Source organism: Meles meles, chromosome 13, assembly GCF_922984935.1.
Source record: "Meles meles chromosome 13, mMelMel3.1 paternal haplotype, whole genome shotgun sequence".
Lineage (NCBI taxonomy): Eukaryota > Metazoa > Chordata > Mammalia > Carnivora > Mustelidae > Meles > Meles meles.
In genome coordinates, this window is record NC_060078.1 from 62,146,710 (window position 1) to 62,168,744 (window position 22,035).

The following is a 22,035-nucleotide window of genomic DNA, read 5'->3' on the forward strand; positions in this document are numbered from 1 at the left end:
TCACACTCTGCTGAAGTAGGTGGCCACCTCCTTGCGTGGAGCCCGCGGCGCACCCCCAGCCCAGCCGTTGCCCAGCAGGGGCTCCTCCTGGCCCAGCCGCAAGGGCGGCTTGCATTTGTGCCAGCTCGCCAGCAGCCTGTTCATGGTGCCTTGATCCGTGATGCCTCGCAGCTTCTCCCTCTCCTCCTCAGCCCCATCCGTGGTCGCAGGGGCAGCTGAGCCATCAGGGGCCACGGCCACTGCCCTGTGGGCATGACCCAGCTCCAGGTCGTGGTTCATGGCCTCGAAGAACTGCTGGATGCAGACCTTGGCAAAGGCTTTGGCATGCTCCGTGCACGTCTCATCGAAGAGCTTGCGCTCGATGTTGATATAGTGGGCCCAGTACTTGCTTTGGAGGAAGGCGGCCTGGGTGAAGCAGGGCCGCACAGAGCGCACGACGAACGCCAGCAGTGTGGTCAGCAGCACGAAGGACCAGCCCAGGGCCTGCAGGGGAGAGGGGGAGAGTGGCCGGCCCCGCTCTATGGCCTCCCAGGCCTGTCTACACCCCCGCAAAGCACCCTCCCTCAGGGCCCTTAGGGGAGAGAGTGCAGACCAGGCAAATGACTTCCCCTCTTGGCTTCCGTTTCCTTTTCTGTCCAATGGGCATAGACGCACCGTCTCGTGGAAATGAGATCTGGTGTGGAAAACGCCCCATGTGTGGGCCTGGTGCTCAATACGCAGGAGATAACTGGGCAGACTTTGGACCGAGGCCGCCTGGCTTTGGACACTGTCTCCAGTCCTCACTAGTTGACCAGGAGCAAGGTATCTGACTTCTCTGTGCCTCGGTTTCCCCAACTATAAAATGGGGCTGTTGGTAGTACGGATCTCGTCGGGTTGTCGTGAGGACTAAATGTAATCACAACTAGCACAGTGCCTGGTACACAGTTGGTGTTGAGTAACGATGAGCCACTATGATTACGTCAACAGGCCCTCACTAACCATGCCTCTTCCTTGACCTCCCAAAGCATAGGGACCCTCGTCTGAGCTTTGCTCCTCTCCTCTGGCTCCTGGTGTTGTCTACATTTTGGGAGCTGGCCTTAAATGAGCCTCCTCTCTGTGGGCTCTGAGCTGGGCCTCAAGGTCACAGAGACAAACCAGACACTTGCTCGAACTGTGCTGAAGAGCGCTAGACACTTGGGTGCCAGACCTGTTCTGCCAATAATGCAGTGACGGGCATGAGCAGCAGGCTCTCCTAAGCTGGGCTTCCGGTCAGCCCCCAGCTGCACAGAGAAGCGTTGCCCGGTTCAGGATGAGAGAGGTGGGTGAACACCTGTGAACGGGGCCGGGGACCTGTGGCCGAGCACATGCGGGCTGCCAGGCTACAGAGCACGTGTTGGGTCTGGGGGTGTAGGCATCCACTGTGCCCGTCGGACAGGCAACGTGGCCCCCGTGGGGCTGGGTCTCCTCATGTTTCGGGGAAAGCCGGAAGTCTGGTTTTTGTGTGAAAACGTCTGGTTTTCCAAAATTGCCGAGTTGAATTTTGAATTCACCCGGAAGGCCAGATGAAACATGCCTCTAGGCCAGGCACCCTGCCCTCTGGGGGCCCTTTCAGTTCATGAAGCGGGCGTTTAAAGGTCAGGCAGAGGGACAGCTGTCCGAGGACCTGAGGCCTGGGAAAATGGCACAAGTGCCCACAGGGAGGAAGTGGTTTGGGAGGAGAGCGACACTCTCTCAGTGGGACACTCAGAGCCTGACGTTCACATGGGGCCTCTGGTGGGGATGTGGGCCCCACAGGAGGGCCAGGGCCAGGGAGCCGGTTGTCTGGACTTGCAGAGCAGAGTGCTCCTCTAGCCCTGGCCTGGGAGGCCGGGCCCCCTGCACCCTCCCTGCCCCGCTGACATGGGGCTGCTTCCTCCCCGTGCTGTCGGGACTGCAGGGGAGGCCTGGGGGCTTAGACGGGATGGGGGGGGGATCCAGAGGGGCAGAAGACAAGACAGTGGGGTCCTCCCCTGGATTTCCCTGTCAGTGGGCCCTCCAACCCTGCCTTTAGGGCATATCCCAACAGAGCATCCCCCTCACCCAAGCCCTCCCTTCCAGGGGTACTGGGACCCTCGGATCCCACTCCCTGAGCAGGGAGGCACCTGCTGGGGGCATTTGCTAGGGAAATGTACTCAAATGGCCCAGCCACCCACCTGCCTCACCACTGCCCTGGCCTGGAAGGAGAAAATGATGCAAATACACCAGGCTTCCCAGCTGGAGCTCTGGATGGAGGATGTGGGGCTGGCCGAGCTGTTAGATCCACTCTAGGGACCTCAAGACAGGACACAGGCCTCTGGACTAAGCTAGCCACAGCCCTTTTTCCAGGGGCCTGGATCCAGGGAAGACCTACAGCTCTGCCTTCAGAAGCCTTGGCCTCCGCTGGGAAGTGCCCCTGCCCCAAAGACCTCTGACCGAGGGGAAGCCCCAGACCAGTTTGGGGAGCTCCCATCTATGGGGTAAACATGACTGTGCCCTGAGGAAGCCTCATTTCAAGAGGTGGGAGATTGGACCTTTGCCAGAGGGACTCCCGGCCATAAGGGAAGACCCAGGCCAAGGCCATGCCACCCCCTCACCTGGGAGATGCAGCGCAGGTAGCGCACGGCCACTTCGCGGGCCAGCAGCCAGTCGCCGTCATAGACATCAGGGCAGGGCACCCGGGCCAGCAGGCGGGCGAGCTCGGGCGCAGAGAGACCAGGGGCCAGGCTGCCGTTGCCCAGCACCGTCACAGGCACGGCAGTGCAGAAGGCGCAGAGGAAGCATTTGCCATCCAGCAGCGTGACGGCCACCCAGACGATGGGTGCGATCAGGGCACGCTGGGCCATGGAGCAGAGCATGTACCGCAGCACGGCAGGATCCTTGGTCCGGCGGCCTGGGGGCCGCTTCCACTCCTCGGCCAGCATGGACACGTTGTTGTTCACTACCAGGCCGAGCAGGAAGAGCACAAGGGGGGGTGCCAGCAGGATGCCTGCGCTGTAGGCCGCATTGTAGCCCGGCAGGCAGGGGCAGCTGAAATCGAAGGCGGAGTACATCTGGGCGCTGGCCAGGGCCATGATGCCGCAGATGCCGTTCATGAAGGACTCCTGGTTGGACTGTAGGAACTGGAAGATCATCCGGAACTTGTCCATTGTGCCCCTCGTGGGGCCTGGTGGCCTCCTCCCACCTCGCCCCTGCTTCAGGACGGCCCCCGGGGCCCGCTCCACCTGGCGGGTGCCCACCACATGGCTGGGACAGGCAGAGCTCAGGGCCGTAGCTGAGGTCACTGTCTCTTTGAGAACCTTCTGGTCAGGAGCTGGCTGGGAAGGCACACATCAGCCAATCCTGTGGATCCGGCCCGGGTTGGGTTCGGCCCCTCCCCTCCCTTCCCCGCCTGGGTTTCTCTCTCCACAGCTGCCTCCGGCACTGGGAACCCACAGGGGTCACACCTGTTGGAGACCAGCTCTCTATGGGTGTGGGAGGAGCTCAGAGGCAGGCTGAGAAGACACTGCCTCCAGCAGGGGTCGAGTGTGGGAGAAGCCAGGGCTGTGGCAGGGCCTGAGCTTCTTGACCTTTTCCCCTGGGTTCCTGGAAAGCAGAGGAGCCCTCCTCCTTCTGCCCTTCCTTATGGGTCTTTCCTCCATGCTGTATGAGGGCTCCTCCCTCAGTTCAGACAGTGATGGTTTGACAAGGTGGTCACGGTGGTGATGGTGGCGGCTATGACGGGGGCAGTAATGGTGGTGGGGATGGTGAAAGTGAGAGTGGTTCTGATGGCAGTGGTGGAGGTGAACATGCTGTTGGTGCTGTTCCTGGTGCTGGTGGTGGTGCTGGTGGGGATGGCAGTGGTGGGAGCGGGGATGGTGCTGGTGGGGATGGTGGTGGCGGGGTAGCGTTGACGGTGGTAGCGGGGATGGTCCTGGGGATGGTGCTGATGGTGCTGATGGTGGTGGGGACGGCAGTGAGGGTCGTGGTGGGAGTGGGGATGGCAATGCTGTTGGTGATGGCGGCCACAGCGGGGACGACAGTGGTGCTGGCCGTGGTGGTGGAGATAGGGCTCAGGTAGGCTGCCATAGTGTAAAAAGCCCTAAATTTGGAGTCAGAGGATGGGGATCTGCAAGACTGTGGGGTCCCCTCCTGGCCGGTCAGGGAGCTATGCCTGCGAGTACACTGCAGGGGGCAGGGGCTTTTATGTTCTGTCTGCTCCTGTCTCTGTGGGCATGTCTGTGTGTTTAAGGACTGTGGATGACAAATCCCTTCAGGGCTGCCCCTCCTACTTCTACTCCCCCAGATCAAAGATTAAAGAGGTGGTGCTGTGGGGTTCATGCCTGGAGCGGTGGCCTCCAGAGCGTCTGGGGAACCAGGCCAGGGCCCCTCCCTCAGCATATCAAAGTGGGGTCAAGCTTAAAGTGCTCCCTTTGATGTTGCCCACTCTCCCAGAAAAACAGGTCAGATCCAGCTCCAACCAAATAAGCCCAAGTAGAGCAAGAGCCTGGATACGAAGGCTCTGTGGGGCCTCCAGATCTGTGTGTCTCTGTGTGTGTCCATGTGTGAGCTTCTTGTGGCTTTGGGCCTCTGTGTATGTGCATGTGTACGAATGGCCATGGGAGAGGTCTTTGTGTCCGTGTGTCTCTGTATGCCCGACAAGACGAGCCCTGCCTGGGACTTACCCTGGGTCAGGCCCAATGCTGGCCCTCCACACGCATCGCCTTGTGTAACGCTCATACAATCCTATGGCAAAGGTGTTACTGTCCCCATTTTACAGAACTGGGGACTGAGGCTCAAGTTAAGTTACTAGCTAAAAGGTTACATAGCTTGTAGGTGGAGGAGCAGGATTTGAATTCAGACCAGGTGGGAGTTAGGGGATGGAGGAGGGGCAAGGAAGTGTGTTTTTGGTCTTCCTCCTCAGGCTGAACCAGGTTCTCTTATTCTACTAGTTTGGATGGAAATGCTAGCATATCACAAGTAGGATTTTGTGGGGAAGGTTATCGGTCTCCTCAGTCCTCAAGCTCCAGCACCTGGGCTGGTAACCCTTGGAGGACCCTTTCTGGGAGCTCTCCAGGGGATGCCCCCACAGGTGGAGAGCAGGATGAGGGTGATCCATCCAAGGAGGTGTCTGTTCCCAGACATCTGCTGCAGCATCAATGTGCATGGTAGACAAAGTTTCTGAGCTCCTGACAGAGCCTAGTACACAGCCCCACATGTAGAGTGGTGGGGTGGGGTGGTGCAGGAGCCCCGGAGCTCAGAAGGAGTGTGGCTCCAGGGGCTGCCTGGAATCTCTGTGGCTCCCTGTTTGTAGCAGATGGGTCCTTTCAGTGACACCCAAGCTGGCTACCAGCTCGAACCTCTTTTTACTCTATGCTGGGCTGCATACATTCTCTGCCAATTATAACTTCAACATTATCTTATGTTTCTTAAAGATATTATTTATTTATTAGACAGAGAGAGACACAGCGAGAGAGGGGATACAAGCAGGGGGAGTGGGAGGGGGAGAAGCAGGCTTCCTGCTGAGCAGGGAGCCCGATGCAGGGCTCGATCCCAGGACTCTGGGATTATGACCTAAGCCAAAGGCAGATGCCCAACCGACTGAGCCACCCAGGCGCCCCTTCAACATTATTTTAAAATACTTGATAAAAACAGTTCGCTTGGGGTCCACCTGGGTGGCTCAGTTGGGTAAGCGTCTGTCTTTAGCTCGGATCATGATCCTAGGGTCCTGGGATCGAGTCCCGCATTGGGCTTCCTGCTCAGAAGGGAGTCTGCTTCTCCCTCTCCCCCCGCCCCCCCCCCCCCCGCTCCCTGCTCTCTTGCGTGCTCTTGTGCTCTCTCTCTCTCTAACAAATAGATAAAATCTTTAAACCACCCCCAAGAAACCCAGTTTGACTGAATTCTAAACACTCTAATCTCATTATCATGAGAGTTTTATTTACAGTTACGGCAAGTAAATGAGTGTTAGATTCTTTACACACCATTCAAACTCTTGTAAATTTTTGTAAAGATCATCATTAAAGAGCCTTGAGGTGGGGGTTGGGATAAATGGGTGAAGGAGATCAAAACAAACTCCAGTTATAAGATAAGTCATGGGGACATAATATATGGCATGGTGAGTACAGGTAATAACACTCTATCATATATTTGAAAGTTGCTAGATCTTAAAAGTAGATCTAAGATTAGATCTTAAAAGTTCTCTTCACAAGAAAAAAAATGTTGTAACTATGCGTATGTGATGGGTGTTAACTAGACTTACTGTGGTGACCATTTTGCAATCTATACAAATATCTCATCATTAGGCCATGCACCTGACATCACCATCATGATATATGTCAATTACATCTCAATTTAAAAAAAAAAGGCTTGAATAGGAACTGATCGTTTCATGCAAAAAAAAAATCTGATGTTAAAAGGTTGTGCTCATCGTATTCCACAAATTTCTCATTTTAAGAGGTCTGGGAGATTTCATTAGGATATTTTATACCAATTCAGTATCTAATATCTTTCCTAGTACTTTGTACCACAGCTTTCTTACCATGATTATAGAAGATAAGGAAGACGTGCTTTTTTGTTCCCCACCAGGCTCTATATAGATAGATGTCTCCAACTCCCCTCAGTTTGCCCCAGTGTCTTGTACCAAGGTTATCGGTGTGTTGATCCACTGCGATGGGAAAGTTAGGAACTTCTGCCTCTAAAGGGGAGTGGGTGTGGGTCAGGGGCAGGTGCTCTATGGGGTAGAAGGAGGAGGTGGCCTCCTGAGTACCAGCGAAGGCCAGAACTGAATCAGCGACCACAGGAGGGACACAAGGCTGCTTGGGAACAACTTCTTAGCCATCACCCCTTTACTTGTGCTGTTTCCCCTCTGGGAACACCAGCTGCCCTCATTCTGCCCACTGAAATCCATCTCAAGGCCCTGCCCATTCGTTCATTGTTTCTTTCATTGAACAGTGAAGAAACCACATCACAGAATGGTTGAGAGCAACCTAGCCGATGACCTGGGTTCAAGTCTCAGCCCCCCTTACACAGTAGCCACGAGCCTTATTCAGGTAATTTCACCTCTAGGTAAAATTAGGTGCTACAGTCTTCTCGTTTGTGGAATGGGGAGAATTAAAGAGCTTATGTCTCAGGCTGTTGTGAGAATTCCGGGGGATGCTGCGGGTAGAAACTGAGCGCAATGCTGGGCCCCCAGTGAGCTCTCAGGAAATGACTCTGTTAACCTTGAATGGTAATGATGATCATCTCTGCACTGAAGTTGCAGTAGTGCATTTTAAAAATCTATATTGGGGTGCCAGGGTGGCTCGGTCATTAAGCTTCTGCCTTTGGCTCAGGTCATGATCCCAGGGTCCTGGGATCGGGCCCCGCATCAGGCTCCCTGCTCGGCGGAATGTGTGCTTCTTCCTCTCCCACTCCCCCTGCTTGTGTTCCCTTTCTCACTGTATCTCTCTCAGTCAAATAAATAGATAAAATCTTTAAAAACAAACAAAAATAAATAAATAAATAAATAAATAAATATCTGTATTCGTTTCCGATTACTATAGAAAATTACCCCAAGTTTATTGGCTCAAAACCACACAAGTATAATCTCTCATAGTTCTGGTGGTGAGGGGGCTGGTGGGGGTTAGGAGTCGGAAATGGGTCACAATCAAGGGCTTGGCAGCCTGTGTTCTGGGGGAAAATCCATTTCCCGGCCTTCCCTGGCTTGAAGAAGATAGCCACATTCCCCCGGTCCCCATCCCCCCCTCCCTCCGCCCTCAGCTTCCATCCTCACTTCTCTGCCTCTGACCCTCCTGCTACCCTCTTCTAAGGAAACTGATCACATGGGTCGTCCTGGCTAATCCAGGAGAGTCTCCCCACCTCAAGATTTTTAACCCAGTCACACCAGCAGCGTCCCTTTTGCAGGTAACACACTCACAGGTTCCAGAGACCAGGAGGTGGCCTTGGGGGCCCATTACTCTTATCTACCACAGCGGGATCTTTGGTAGAGCAGCTAGCTGTGCCCCGTGTCTTCTGCACCCCTGCCCCGTAGCTCCTAGACAGTGACTGGGCAGAGACCGAGAATGGGACGTCATGACCCTGCTCCAACTTTTGGATGCCTTGGGCAGCAGACTTACCCACAGCTGCCACTGTGGGATGTGCACCAGCCCCTTCCCCTCCTGCCTCTGGAAGTTGTCCTGCCACCCACGCCAGTGCTGGCGAGGCCCCTCTGGCTTGGAAGAGTTAAGAGTGTCATGAAAAGTAGCATGCAAAGGGGGCCTCCGGGGGAGTGAGTGCTGTACCTCTAGGAAAATGCCCTATTTGCGTAGGAGGGCACGCCGGTGTGGCGCTCCGGTGGGTACTGCCCTCTACCAGCAGCTGTGGGAACACCCAGAGAACAGGGCCATGGAGGAGGCAAGGGCCATCAGCGAGATGTGCTTGGTGTTGTCAGGCTGTGTTATCAGAGGTATGAAGTCTTTACCCAAGAAGGGTATAGCGCCACTCTCTTCTGCACCATCCAAACTGTGTTGGAGGTTTTATCTTGTGGCAAAAACAAATAGGGCTCATCAGATATTCTGTGTGCTTCCCTACAATTCCCAGCCTGTGCTCCAGGTAGATTGGGAGCATGTGGTTGAGTTCTGGCACGGAACCCCCCCACCTCTTACCACTGTTCCTGCTCTTTTTCTTTCTGTCTCTTGGACCCTGGACACCAGTGTAACTGGTGTCTTTGGGCCCTGCCTTCCTTGCCAGTACTCACCTGTACGTTCCAAAGGCAGCTCACAGCACACCTGAGACATTTGGCCCCAGGCAAGCTGGAGGTGCCTCAGTGCCCCCAAAAACGACAGTTAGATATTGGTAATAAATACTCCACTTTCCTCCCTCCTGGGTTGGGATGACTCCTGTGCATGGCTCCCAGAGTTGCTCATTGCAGTGACTGGCTGGCTCCCCACCTTTTGCTGGCTTTCTTCCTTTCCTATATTACCTCCCCTGTGCCTTTTCCGTGTCTCCTGGGAGCAACTTCCACATAAACTAACTTGCACTCACTTCCTTGTCTCAGGATCTGGGGAATACGATGTGTCTTGATGGTGGCATCCCAAGATTGGGGGAGTCTCTGTCCACTGGGTCCCCAGGGGACCAGAGGAGCCTCCCTCCTCCCCTCCTGCCCTCCCTTCCCTTTTACCTATCTCAGACTTGGTCTGAGTGAGAAATCTCTTTGTTGTGTTAAGGCACTGACATCTGGTGTGATGTTGACTGCATTTTGTTCTTACATCATGGTCTGACCTAACGGTGGTCTGCTCTGTGCATTGCATTTTAAGCAGGACACTGACAAACAAGAACACCCAGAGTTCTAGATACTTCTCACCTGCTATTTCTGCCCATCTTCACCCTAATCCAGGTTCCACTAGCTCTTGCCTCCTTCTGCAGGGCACACTGGCCCTTGCCAAACTATTCCCAGGCTATAGACGATGTGATCTTTTAAGAGTGGACATCTGGGGGCACCTGGGTGGCTCAGTTGGTTGGGCAACTGCCTTCGGCTCAGGTCATGATCCTGGAGTCCCAGGATCAAGTCCCGCATCGGGCTCCCTGTTCGGCAGGGAGTCCGCTTCTCCTGCTGACCTCTCCCCTCTCATGCTCTCTCAACTAAATAAATAAAATCTTTAAAAAAATAATAAAATAAAAGAATGGACATCTGATTCTATGACCACATTTTTTTTTTTTAAAGATTTTATTTATTTATTTGACAGAGAGAGATCACAAGTAGACAGAGAGGCAGGCAGAGAGAGAGAGAGGGAAGCAGGCTCCCTGCTGAGCAGAGAGCCCGATGCGGGACTCGATCCCAGGACCCTGAGATCATGACCTGAGCCAAAGGCAGCGGCTTAACCCACTGAGCCACCCAGGCGCCCCTATGACCACATTCTTAACTCCCTCCAATGGTTGAAGTGAAAAGGTCCTTACCAGGCTCTGTAGGCCCAGGTGAGGGCCGACTGCTGGGGCCACTCTGCTTCCAATATCCGCTGTCCAGCTCAGTTGTCCGCTTGCACTTCCTCAAATGGGATACACCCGTCCCCGCCTCAGAGCCTTGCACGTGCTCTGCGCCTTCTTGTGTCCTTAAGACAACCTGATGGTCCGTCTGTAGAGAAGTTCCTGAACCCTTAGCTCGGACAGTTCTGCTGACATGGGCTTTCACAGCCCTCTGAGTGTACTTTCCCCTCCCAGCACTGATCTGATGACAATTTCAATTCCTGATTTTAGAGGGGTGTGTTTATTTAACATCTGGGGCTCCCCTTGGATCAGAAATGTCAAGGGCCCACACCTCTTTTGTTCACTGCTGGGTTCCTAGTGCTTGGCCCGGTGTGGCTGGTTTAGCAGACGTTCAGTTAATAAGTGCTGAATGGATAAATACATGAATAAGCGAATAAGGGGGAAAAGTGAGCCTTAGATCAAGAGACGTTTGAGAGGAGGCAGGAATTCAGATACGAGGAGGGAACAGTCCTGCCACACTGGCTCTGAGCTTGCCGTCGGGGTTTGGTTCTGTGAGCAGAGTGGGGAGGGCGGGAGAGCAGGTCCCTCCTTCACATGAAGTGGGTCTGGGTGGGAGGGGTGGGCAGGAGGGGCTGGTGCCCATTCAAAGCTCATGACCATGGTAACGACCAGTGTCACCTCTGTTCTGCTACCCCAGACCATCTCTCATGGCTCTTCTCTAGCTCTTCGGGGATGCTCTGCCCATCCTACAGCTCTCCCTGCCCTTCCCCTGCAGAGCACATCAAGCAGAGAGGAGGGGAGGTCATTTCATTTGGCCCCAAAGAGCTGGGTAGAGCTGGGAGAGAACTGCTTTACCTTCTATGAGACCCTGGAAGTAGAAGTGTGTTAGCGTGGACATGACTCCTCTATTCTCATCCTACTTTAGGGTCTTGGTGTCTTTCCCTTAACAGGGGTGCTGAGGATCCCTGCCATATCAGTATCCTAAAACAGAGCAAGGTCTAAACCTCTCACCTGTTCTTTATAACCCTGGGTGTGTGTGTTGGGATGCACATGCCCAGGACTTTACAGGAATCCTACAGAAACCCACCCATCTGCTTCACCAGGACACCTCCCTGGGTGAGCATTCCCCCTGCCCTGGACAGTCACCAAAACCCAATGAGTTTTCCCTCAGTCCTCCCACTCCTGAGTCTCTCTGAAGCTCTGGGTTTATGGCTTATCCTTCTCCCATCCTGAAATTCACTCGTCCCTGGCCTTTTCCTGGACTCTTCCTCTATGATTTTTCCTCTTTCTCTCATTTACTGTCCCCTCTTGGTCCTCCAAAGCTCTACAGGTCTTGGTCCTTCCTCTTCTCACTCAAGCTTCTCTCGCTTTCTGGCCCGCCCATTTCCGCAGCTTCAAACATCACTGCCACGTCCTTCCTCCGGTCCTTGCTCACATGTGCTTGCATCGTCTCCTGCCAGCAGGATCAAGCCAAAGTCCTGACCTAACCCCCGAAGGCTCCCACCCTCTCCGCCTCTCATGCAGAGCTGCCGCTGTCCAGGCAGCTTCTAGTTCTTTTCTGCCTTGCCCAGCCGGTCACTACTCTCTGCCCCTCCAGGCCTTCCATCAATACTTGCTGAATGAATAAATGACACATACCCTGCCTTCTTCCCCGGTCCTTTGCCTTTGTTCTTGCTGTTTCCTCCCTGCAGGTGCCCCACGGCCCCACCCCCATCTCTTCTCTCCACTAGACAAAACCATCCCCGCTCCTTCCCGACCCACTCAAATGAAGCCTTCCCTGATCCCCCAGCTTGGAGCCATTCTCCATGCTAAATCTCCGTGGTACGGGGCTTGCCTCTATCATCCCACGTTTTGCTCTGGATTATCATTGTTTCTGTACCCATCTCTGTGCCTGTATCAGACAGTGAGCTCCTTGAAGGGAGGGTGTATCATCTGTGTATTCTCTCTTCCCTATTCCCTGGCACGATACTTTTTGGACACTTGGTGCTTTATAAGTGAACAGTACAAGGAGGCAGCGGTATTGACTGTAATTGGTGGCTGTTTCCTGGGCCAAATGCTGCTTTCTTGCAGCCCAAAGTGGGGACCCTGAGCCCACTTCCCCTGAGCTGAGAGTTCCCCTGTGCTGAGTGGGCCATCTCTAAGACTTCTCTCCTTCCTCCCCACTCAATCCCTGCTAGCACTTTTGTTAAATCGTGCTGCATTTCAAACATTTGCATGGCCTGACCACAGCAGGGTAGGTAGGGGGAGGCTGGGCAGCAAGGATTGTCTGGTCATACAGGTCTCTTGGCAAGAGTCCAGGAGAGCAGAGCTTGCTGGATACAGAGGGGGCTGGTCTCCAGCGGGAGCGTCCAGGGGCCCCATTGCCCTCCAGGCCCTGAGCACCAGAAAAGTATGGGGTGACTCAGGTTTGTCTGTCTGTGATCACCATCTGTGCTAACGGAGCAGCGTGTGTGTGTATGTGTGTGTGTGTGTGTGTGTGTGTGTGTGTGTGTGTGTGTGTGGTGAATGAGTCATCAGGGAGGGGCAGAGGCCCAGAGGAGTTCGGAGGCTAGATCTTCCCAACCTTTCCTCTTTGGGCTGCGCGAGACAGAGTGGCCATTCTTCCAGCAAGACTTCACCCTGGTGTTTTAAGGGCTTTGCTTCCTAGCCAGACCCCACACTCACACTTAGCGCAGAGGCTCTTAAACCCGGGAACTTATCAGGGGTGCGGTGGCGCAGTTAGTTAAGTGTTGGGCCTTTGGTTTCAGCTCAGGTCATGATCTCAGGGTCCTGGGATCAAGCCCCGTGTTGGGCTCCGTGGTTAACACAGTCTGCTTGAAGATTGTCTCTTCCTTTCCCTCTGCCTCTCCACCTGTTCTCTCTCTCTTTCTCTAAAACAAATAAATTCAATCTAAAAAAAAAACCTCAACAAAACACCCCCTCCCAAAAATGGAATTTATCGAATCACCTGGGGTGCTTGTTAAGTGTGGGGGTGTCTGGGTCCACCCCGCCCGGATTTTCAGAGCCGGTCCAAATACCACATACCTGGAGCTTGCTAGCGCTTGCTCAGAGAAACTTGGTGGAAGCTGCAGGAAGCCTAACCAGAGGGCTGAAAACCAATACACAAACTCTCTAGAGGGCCCAGGAGCATAGCAGCTTAGAATTAAGTAGTGGACAGGCCTCCTGGGATCAAATTCCAGCTCCTACATGGGTGACCCCAGGCAACTTAACCACTTTTGGCCTCAGTTTTCTCTTCTAAAATGGGGCTAATAATCATCCTACTTCATTGGATTATCATGAGGCTCAAATGAGTTATATAAGGAAAGACCTTAGAACATGTAGTAAGCACCACTGACACCTGTTAGAAGTTATTATATTATTATTTCAAATTTAGAATCTGTACATCTAGGATCCAGAATCCACAGGCAGATCTACTCAGACTCTTGCTAGTTCACAAGTTCAGTATCCCCTGGGAACCTGACAGAAGGGCAGTCTTGGACTCAGTCCTAGACGCACCAAATCAGAACCTGCATTTAGCAAGAGTTCAGGAGAAGAGGGAGCAGCCTAAAGTTTACGAAGCACTGCTTTAGAGCACACGGGAGGCCATGCCCTGAAAATGGGCCAGAGACTGGTCTATTTTGAGGAAGCAAGCCAGCAAGGGTTAGGTTGTCCTGCCTCGGGATCCCCACAACCTGGAAACCCCCAGGCTGTTGCCAGCGCGGGTATTTCACGTGGGGACACTGCTGGGGTCCCTACACATCAGTATGCTGGGACAGCCTGGTGCCTGGGGCCACCGTGGGAGCGCGATGGTTGAGGCCACGCGCCCAGAGGTCGAGCGATGGTTTGCTGGAGTACCACGTGCTCAGGAGGTGGTCCACCTGCTCCCGGCTGGAAACCGCCCGCAGGTGGGCTTTCCTGCTTCCGTCGCCGTCCAGGCTGCTGGGCATCTCGGGTGGCTTGGGGCCCCTGCCCGCGGCGTCCCGGCTCAGCCCGCGCGCCCGCATCTCGCTCTGCATGCTGGCGAAGAAGTGCAGCACGCAGCGGTGGGCGAAGTCCCGCGCATGCTCACAGCACGTCTCGTCGAAGAGCTTCTGCTCCAGGTCCACGTAGTTGCTCCAGTATCTGCGCTGCAGGAAGACTGTCTGGTCGAAGCAAGGTCTCAGGCAGCGGGCCAGGAAGGCCACGACGATCAGTAGCAGGGTGATACTCCAGCCGATGGCCTGGGGGTGGGGGTGGGGAGCACCAGGTTAGATGTGTTCGAGGTCTGGTGCTATGCCATATGGCAAGGGTGTCCCAAAGTCTCTCCCTTATCCCTCCCATCTCTCCCAAATCTATCCATGTTCCCACTTAGTCATCCATCTTACCATCCACTTCCACCCATCCTCCCTTGCATTCAATCCCATCCTTGCACCATCCATCTGTCCAACCATTTCTCCGATACCCATCCGGGTCTATCTTCTCACCTGATACTATGTGTCAGCATCCCATCCAGCCATCCTCGCAGCAGACCTTCTCTCTGTCCATCATACGTCCTCCTACCCATCCATCCCTGTTCCCATACTCTCATCCTTTCTTCCATTTATCTGTCCACCCACCCACCCACCATTCATCCTCCCAACCTCCCTCCTGAAGAAACCAGAATATGTCACCCCAAAGTATGTCTCTTTGACATAAAAATTATCTTGAATGGAAGATAAGAAGCAGCAACCATAGGAACAGCTCTCTTTACCCTCCTCTTCTGTACCCAAGGCAGGAAATACATTCTCCTTTGACTGGGAGACAACTCTTATCCGCCCAGGGACAGCACCAGAGGACTCTCCTGACAAACCTTACTCCTTTAGTGTCCTTGGAGACTAACACTGCTCTCCTTTGTCCTGTCATTGCTCTCCAAAGGTATTGCTCTTTGTTTTTTTTTGTTTTTTTTTTTTTTTTAAAGATTTCATTTATTTATTTGACACAGATTGCTCACAAGGAGGCAGAGAGGCAGGCAGGGGCGGGGGGGGGGAGCAGGCTCCCTGCTGAGCAGAGAGCCCGATGCGGGGCTCCATCCCAGGACCCTGGGACCACGACCTAAGCTGAACGCAGAGGCTTAACCCACTGAGCCACCCGGGAGCCCCGGTATTGCTCTTTTCGAAGATGGCAGATAAGCTGCAGTTCTGAGCTACCACTTTGAGTTACTCTTTCTTTGTTTCAAGTTTCTCCCATGTGATGTGTACTGTGCACATTAAGAAACTATTTTTCTCCTGTTAATCTTTTTTGTTAGAGTCTCAGCTGAAAACCTAAGCTGGGCGGAGGCAAAGTTTTGTCTCCCTTACACTCCACCCACCCACCCATCATCCATCCATCCTTCCATCCATCCATCATCCATCCATCCTTCCATCCATCCATCATCCTCCCATTTTTTTTATCCATTCCTTCATCTATCCTCACACGTGCTTATGTATCCCATCTATGAAGCCACCCGTCCTATATTTTGGGAGAGGCACTGGGGACTCCTGGACCTCACACTGCAGTGGAGGAAATAATGAAATTGGTGATAGACTGGCTGAATGCCATGTTGAGGGACGTATAAGGGATTATGGGAATACAGAGGAGGGACCCCCAACCTGAACTTGAGGGCTCAGGGAACAGTGAGGCGGATGCTGAGCCCTGAAGCATGAGTAACAGTTATATAGGACATAAACAGGGAACAGTGTGCCAAGCCAAGCATGATGAAAGACTTGAAGAGTTCCCTGAATCTGGAACCCACACGTGCCTGACACCCCTTCCTCCTCTCTACCCACCCAAAGCTTTAGTCTCTCCAAGGCCTTGCTTAAGACCAAGCAACTGTGTGCTCCTGGGGCAGAGAAATGACTCCTCCAAGCCACAAAGACGTATTTGAACCCTTATCATTAGTGGATGTGGTTCATGAAGCTCTCTCATTGGCCTCTCTCAGGATCCCTCCTTTCCCCTACCAATTAAAAATAGTCGTGTGGGGCTTTTACACATGAGGGGCTTTTTAATGTGCTTGATAACCTCCATCTGAGTCAGGACTCAAACCCTGGTGTGACTGAAGATTCTACACTCTTTCCAGCGAACGAGCGAGAGCCCAGAGAGTTTAATCCTACGGGGCCCATCCACGTGGAGGAGACCAAACCTCCCTTGATTTTGTAGAAGAGGCTGAGACCCAGAGGGGAGTGATGTGGCCAAGGGAGAGTCGGACCCAAAATCAAATGTGTCCTGAGTGCTGGCCCTCTCTCCATCACGCACGGGCCTGCCTTTGCCACGACTTTGTCCTGGCTCCCACAGAGGTCTGGGTTGTGTTTTTAGTCCCTGTAGCCCCAGCTTGCTCGGCTTGGGGTGGGTTGATATATATACTTTTGGGGGGATCCAGCCCCGATTGGGGCTCTGGGAGAAATCTGGAGTCTGGACCAGGGGTTGGGCCGGATGGAGTGGGAATGCCATTGTGGGGATCCAGGGGTCTGGGGAGGACCTGCATTTCAGGGAGGTGGTTCAGAGGACTGGCAGTGATGACAGTTCAGCTCCCCACCCTGCCTCTTAGGAGCTGTGCAACTTGGACCTGTGAACTAAACTCTCAGGACCTCCATTTCCTTATCTGCAAAATGGGATGATAATGATTGCACCCCCTATGTGCAAACCATAGGTTGTTCTGAGAATAAATGAAGTAATGCATATGAAATGCTTACACAGTATCTGACACATAAGTCCTCAATAAATAATAATAGCAATGAGTATTATTTCTGGGAGGTGCTGAGAATGTGCGTATGGGTTGGGGGGCAGGGCAGAGGAATGTATCTCCAGGGCTTTTGTCATCTAGCTTCCTGGGGATGGAACGTACTGACTCCTGGAGGGTCTCTGGTCTCTGCCCTGGAGGCACATATTGTTGAAGGCGAAGTGTCCACTTCTTCAGGCCTCCCCAGTGTCCTGTATGTGGGTCACGCTTCTAGCCTTCCAGGGACCACCAGCTCCTTGCTCGTATTTCCAGCAGTGGGGAGGGGCCCACTGTACCTCTGTACCCTCTGTACCTCCTCACCCACGCCGCTCAGAACCAGTGCAGGAGATTTTCCAGGGCTGGGGGAGAACCACCTGAATTACCTGTGACAGGCACCGTAGGTAGCGGGACACTGCTTTTCTCGCAGGGCTGTCCCTGACCAGCTCATCCTCCTTGCAGGGCACCTTGGCCAGGAAGAGCTGCACCTGGCTGGGGGTCATGTTGGCAAAGTCCAGAAACTTTTCGGGGTCCACGGAGCTGCTGAAGGCACACACGAAGCACTTCCCGTCAAGGAGGGCCAAGAGGATCCAGACGATTGGGGCGGCCAGTGCCCTCTGCAGCACAGAGGAGCACATATACCTAGGGGTAGCGGAAGGGGGGATGTTAAGAAGGGCAGCTGGGATTCAGCTGCAGCAGGAAGGCCACAGGAGGGGTGCAAGGATGGACTTCCCAGGAGGGCTAGGAGATACTTGGGGGGTGGTGTTTCCCAGCACCAGAGGCAGGGAGGCTGGAGGGCTGGGGCCCCGGGAGGTCAGGAAAGTCCGGACTGGCAGCGCAGGACTGGAACACTGGGGAGCGGGTATGCCTCTTCCTCTCAGGCTCTCCTGGTGCCTTTCCCATGCCAGAGGCACATTAGATCTTTGGTGATGAGTTCCATTCATGTGGCAGAACTGTGGGCCTCTGACCTCAACTACCTGCGAGGTTCTGCCTGAGGATTTTGGAGGAGTCTCTGCTCTCAGAGGGAGATGCTGGAAGCCAGGAGAGTTAACGACCCCAATCAACCCACAGTCCACAGGGACCCCAGCTTCCTAGACTCTCAGTGGGACAGTTCTGAGGTGTGTTCTACCCATGTTCTCAGAGGGTCTCCAGAAGGACTGACCCTGGTGAGCTACTCATTATCACCTTCTCCCCAGAGCCGCTTCTGGGGGGAGCCAGCCCCGCCCAATAATCCTTCCAGAAGCTGTGCCTCAGACCCTCCCCTCCAGGTCCAAACCATCCTCCTCCCCCAGCATGGTCCCCAGGGGGCTCTCCTGCCCTCTGCTCTTCAGGAGGTTGGGTGCTGATCCCAGGACAGGAGCCCCATGGAGCTGCACTCCCTGGGCCCCAGAGGAAAAGGCAAAGGGCACAGCCAGTGCATGTGACCCTCGCTGTGAGGCTGAATCACGGGGAACACGGGACCCCCAGTGCGTCAGGAAGCAGAGGCGGCTGAGCACCTGTTTCTGACTTGAACAGCATACGAAACGTACAATGGTGTCTGCTGGGGGTCTGTATACGGGTGCATGGCCTCCCCAGCGGGGAATTACAAATACACCTGAGGTTAGGGGGCTCCGGTGTTTTCTAGGGGCATTGTGATTGGAAGGTGGACCTGAGGATGTGTTATGGACTTACATTATATACGCTTGAGAACACCCAGATTGTCCATACCAAACAACGGGGAAAGGGGGCGATCGTCAGCAGGCTGAAGTCCACCAAGCCCCTCTGGCCTCTACCCACAGATCTAGAGCACTTAGACTTTTTGTCTAAAACACTGCGGGGAGTGGTGTCAGCTTGGGCTGGGAGTGCATCTGTGTTTGAATCTGGACCGTGCCTCTTCCTCGTTGTGGGAGCTCAGTCAAGTCGCTTAACCTCTCTGCCTCAGGGGCCTCATCCTTAAAAATGGGTCTACTCCTGGAGCAGACCCAGGGCCGAGCTAAGAATTGAGAGGCTGTGCACACATGGCACTGGGTATAGAGCTTGGCACGGAGCGGGGGTTCAATCCCAGGACCCTGGAACCATGATCCGAGCTTAACGCCTGAGCCACCCAGGTGCCCCCAACAGCTGGTTTCGATACGGTGCACCGAGCAAGTGAGAGGCTCTGAGGGCCCTGCGTTACAGTAGGTGAGGTCCTGGACCCTGGGGGAGCTTACGGCAGAGGGAATGCAGCCCTGAAGCTAGTCACGCCTCCGACTACGCGTGCGAGCCGGCTGTGTGTGTCGTGGGATGGTCCTTCATGTATGTGCTGAGTTACAATTCCTGGCCAGCCAACACATGTGACCCGGGCAAAACCTGGGAATCCTGTATCATCCATGGGTCTCCAGTCCTGGCCACGGAAGGGTGACGGATGACAGGAAAGGAAATGTCTGTTTCCCGCATGGGAAATGGCTAAGGGGTCTCTGTGAGCTGATGTCACCGCAGCTGGGGAAAGGAGGATCACAGGTGATAGTGTCCATGGAGGGGAAGCCCTCCTGATACCCATGAGGATCACCGGGCCTGGGGAGTCACCTGGCAGTGTCTGAGGTGGGAGGCCCTGACCGTGCCCACCCAGGGTAGCTGGGTGTTGTTGGACCGCACCTGACGACGCCCGGGTCCTTCCTCCGCTGCCCCGCAGGCCGGCGCCACTCCTCAACCATCACCACGGACTGCCGGTTGGCAAGGAGGCCACAGAGGAAGAGGGCGAGCGGGGGTGTGAGCAGCAGGCCCAGGCCATAGAGGGCATTGTAGCGCGCCAGGCAGGGGCAGTTGAAGTCGAAGGAGGAGTACAGCTTGACCGTGACCGCGGCCAGCAGCAAGCAGACGCCATTCATCACTGACTCGGAGCTGGACTGGAAGTGCTGGAAGAACATGCGGAACTTTTCCATAGCCTCGGCCTGGTGGGGGTGGGCAGACGTGGGTCCGGGAGAGCACTGAGGCTTCGGCCACCTTCCCAGGCAAATCCAGATCCTTCTGGGGACAAGCGTGGGGTCTTGTCTTCCAAGGGCCTGAGGGGACAAGGAAGGGGCGACGGTCAGCCCTCAGCCCAGCCTCCTGGGGCACAGCCACAGACGTAAAGCAGAGGCAGAATCTCTCTGCAAAGGCTCCCCTGCCCAGCCCCGACTGTCCCCCAGTGCCGCTCCTCTGTTCTCTGGAGGAAAGAGTCACTGTTCTGCGACCTGCCAGCCCAAAGCACCTCTAGGCAAATGTGCCCTGCCCTGTCACTCCACCCTCCTCAGCCCAATCCTCCCTCCCTTCAGGGTTTGGATACTGAGGCCCGAGAGCTGGTGGCGCTTCTTGTGGGGGGATAGGCAAATTTTGGGTGTGGTAAGGCAACGATGCTGAGGGGACCAATGGTATTTTCTGGTCTCCATCAAAAACACGATTTGACTCAGCTGAGCTCAGGGAGATTTTTGTGTTGACTTTCATGCTGGGAGGGCCCAGGGGGCACTTCCCCCTGCCTGGAGGCTGCCTGGAGGGAAAGACCCTGGAGAAGAGTCTAAATGGTGTTTTGGCATTTGCTGGGTGAGGGGCTGTGGAAGGGGAAGGCCTTCCTGACAGAGGGTAGCACGCGGCAAGGAGGTGAGAAGCAGCCTGGGGTGGGCCGGAAGTCTGGGATTGCTGGAATGTGGTATCAGACAGGGAGTGTCATGAGAGGGTTCCCCCCCCCCCCCCCCCGGAGGGCTCAGTGGGGGTCTGCAACTTTCCTCTCTGTTTTATTCCACTATCCCCAGGTCAGCCCAGGCCTCTCCAAAGCATGGCCTCCCGCACATCACTCTTCTGCCTGGGTGGGACCAGGGGCCCCCTTGGCTTCCTAGCTTGGTTCAAGGCCCTCCTAAATGTACCCAGGCATGCCCTCCTGTCTCCACACCTTTGCTGACACCCTCTTCCCGTTGGAACACCCTTGCTCCTTCCTCCCCTCTGATCTTCAAGAGGCAGCTCAAATGCAGCGCTGTCCCCCAGCACGCCCTGGTGACCTCAGCTCTGGGGGAGCCTCTCTTCCCCTTTGGCCCCTGAAAGGTTGCCTCAGCCTCTTATTATTAATCCTCCTCAGGTGTGGTGGGTGGCTCTCCCAATGAGGGCAGTGACGTGGCCTGCAATGTTGTTTTCTGTAGCATTGAGCGTGGTGTTGAGGGCACAACAAGGGACAACAGAAGTTTGTTCTCTGGGATATTGATGCCCAGACCCCCTAATTTCGTCACCAGCTCTGTCCTCTCTGCTGGCCACTTGGCCTGCACCTGCCTGCCTCTCTGCTTCTAGGAAGCCAATCAGTGGAGCATAGGGCCTGCCCTAATTTCTGTCGGTCTGTCTCCCTTTCTCTCTCTCATTCTGTCTCTGTCTCTCTGACTCTACCTTAGTGTGTGTGTGTGTGTGTGTACGCACGCGCGCAGGTATGTGACTTTTTATGTCCCTCTGGGTGTGTTTCTGGGCCTTTCTGGGAGTCTGTCTGTCTCCATCTCTCTCTCTGTGTTGTTGCCTCTTTATTTCTGTCTTTCCCTTCTCCTCATCTGCTGTCCACCCGTAGCACCCCTGTCTTAATGGCCCTCACTTATGACAATGGCCACCTGGCTTTGGGAGAGGAGGGAGGCTGCCACAGAAGCCCAGGGGTCTGTCCCTGAGGTCACGGGTTAGTGGGCCTTGGGCCTGGAACATGGGCTAGGGCTGGGTGAGGTGGCCAGACCTCAGCTACTAACATCACTCGGGCTCCCTCACTCGGCGCAGGGTGGCCTCTGAGATAGGGAACACCTCAGGACTGGGATGGCCCTGATCCCACTGACCCCTGCTCTGTCCAGCCTGGACAACTGGTCACCCTTGGCTCCAAGTGATGGCCTCAGTCAAGGTCATGCATCAGCCCTGGTGTCTTTTCCTCAGACCCGGGGTCCTCACAGTTATGAATGCCACTTCGCATCGACCCTGTAGGGCACACGAGGTGAGCATCCTTCCATCTCCTTCTCATCCTCCGAGACCCGGTCCAACTCCCATCTCCATGACACTCGCCTGGACCGCTGCTGCACTGACCAGCCTTATTTCTCTATTCTCAAGTATCTTCGAGAAAAATCTCTGGTTTTTCTGATTAAGCACCACATTATGGAACCTTTAAAATTAGAGAACATGAACGTGTCCCCATCCCTGCAACCCCCAGAGGGTCACCCTGCCCTTGCTTGTGGCAGACTTGTGGTAGGGCCCACGCGGACCCAAGGCGGCCAGCTGGCCTGGTGTTCTCTGGGAGAACCGTTGGTTACCCACTGTGAATTTGCCACTGGGGGTCAGCTAGTCATGGCAGCAGTGGGGTTGCCCTCCAGAAGCTCAGGCTGCCCCTCTGAGGTATGGTCTGTTTCTTCTCTTGACACTTGTCACCTGGGTCTGCCGTTGTGTCTTGGTTCCAGCTTTCTGAGGGACGC

At 54.7% G+C, this 22,035-nt stretch overlaps 2 protein-coding genes across 2 annotated transcripts; both read right to left on the bottom strand.

Moving 5' to 3' along the window:
• CALHM1 (calcium homeostasis modulator 1) lies at window positions 1–4,062 on the bottom strand. The gene is made up of 3 exons (XM_046026604.1): window positions 3,787–4,062; window positions 2,592–3,311; window positions 1–483 (listed from the first exon to the last, which is right to left on the bottom strand). Exons 1-3 carry the CDS (start codon window positions 4,060–4,062, stop codon window positions 1–3), a joined length of 1,479 nt encoding a protein of 492 aa, XP_045882560.1.
• Window positions 4,063–13,664: 9,602 nt separating this feature from the next.
• On the bottom strand, window positions 13,665–21,943 carry CALHM3 (calcium homeostasis modulator 3). Its single transcript, XM_046026448.1, has 4 exons — window positions 21,881–21,943; window positions 19,235–19,641; window positions 17,008–17,263; window positions 13,665–14,132 (listed from the first exon to the last, which is right to left on the bottom strand). The coding sequence occupies exons 2-4, from the start codon at window positions 19,519–19,521 to the stop codon at window positions 13,665–13,667; spliced, it is 1,011 nt and encodes a 336-aa protein (XP_045882404.1). The 5' UTR covers window positions 19,522–19,641; window positions 21,881–21,943.
• Window positions 21,944–22,035: the final 92 nt, after the last annotated feature.

Coding starts and splice junctions, on each gene's coding strand:
- CALHM1 (XM_046026604.1), bottom strand. CDS start 4,062: ATGGCAGCCTACCTGAGCCCTATCTCCACCACCACGGCCAGCACCACT. Junction 3,312..3,786: donor CACCAGGAACAGCACCAACA/GCATGTTCACCT, acceptor GTGCCTTCCCAG/CCAGCTCCTGACCAGAAGGT. Junction 484..2,591: donor ACCTGCGCTGCATCTCCCAG/GTGAGGGGGTGG, acceptor TCTCCCCTGCAG/GCCCTGGGCTGGTCCTTCGT.
- CALHM3 (XM_046026448.1), bottom strand. CDS start 19,521: ATGGAAAAGTTCCGCATGTTCTTCCAGCACTTCCAGTCCAGCTCCGAG. Junction 17,264..19,234: donor AAGGACCCGGGCGTCGTCAG/GTGCGGTCCAAC, acceptor CGCTACCCCTAG/GTATATGTGCTCCTCTGTGC. Junction 14,133..17,007: donor ACCTACGGTGCCTGTCACAG/GTAATTCAGGTG, acceptor CCCCACCCCCAG/GCCATCGGCTGGAGTATCAC.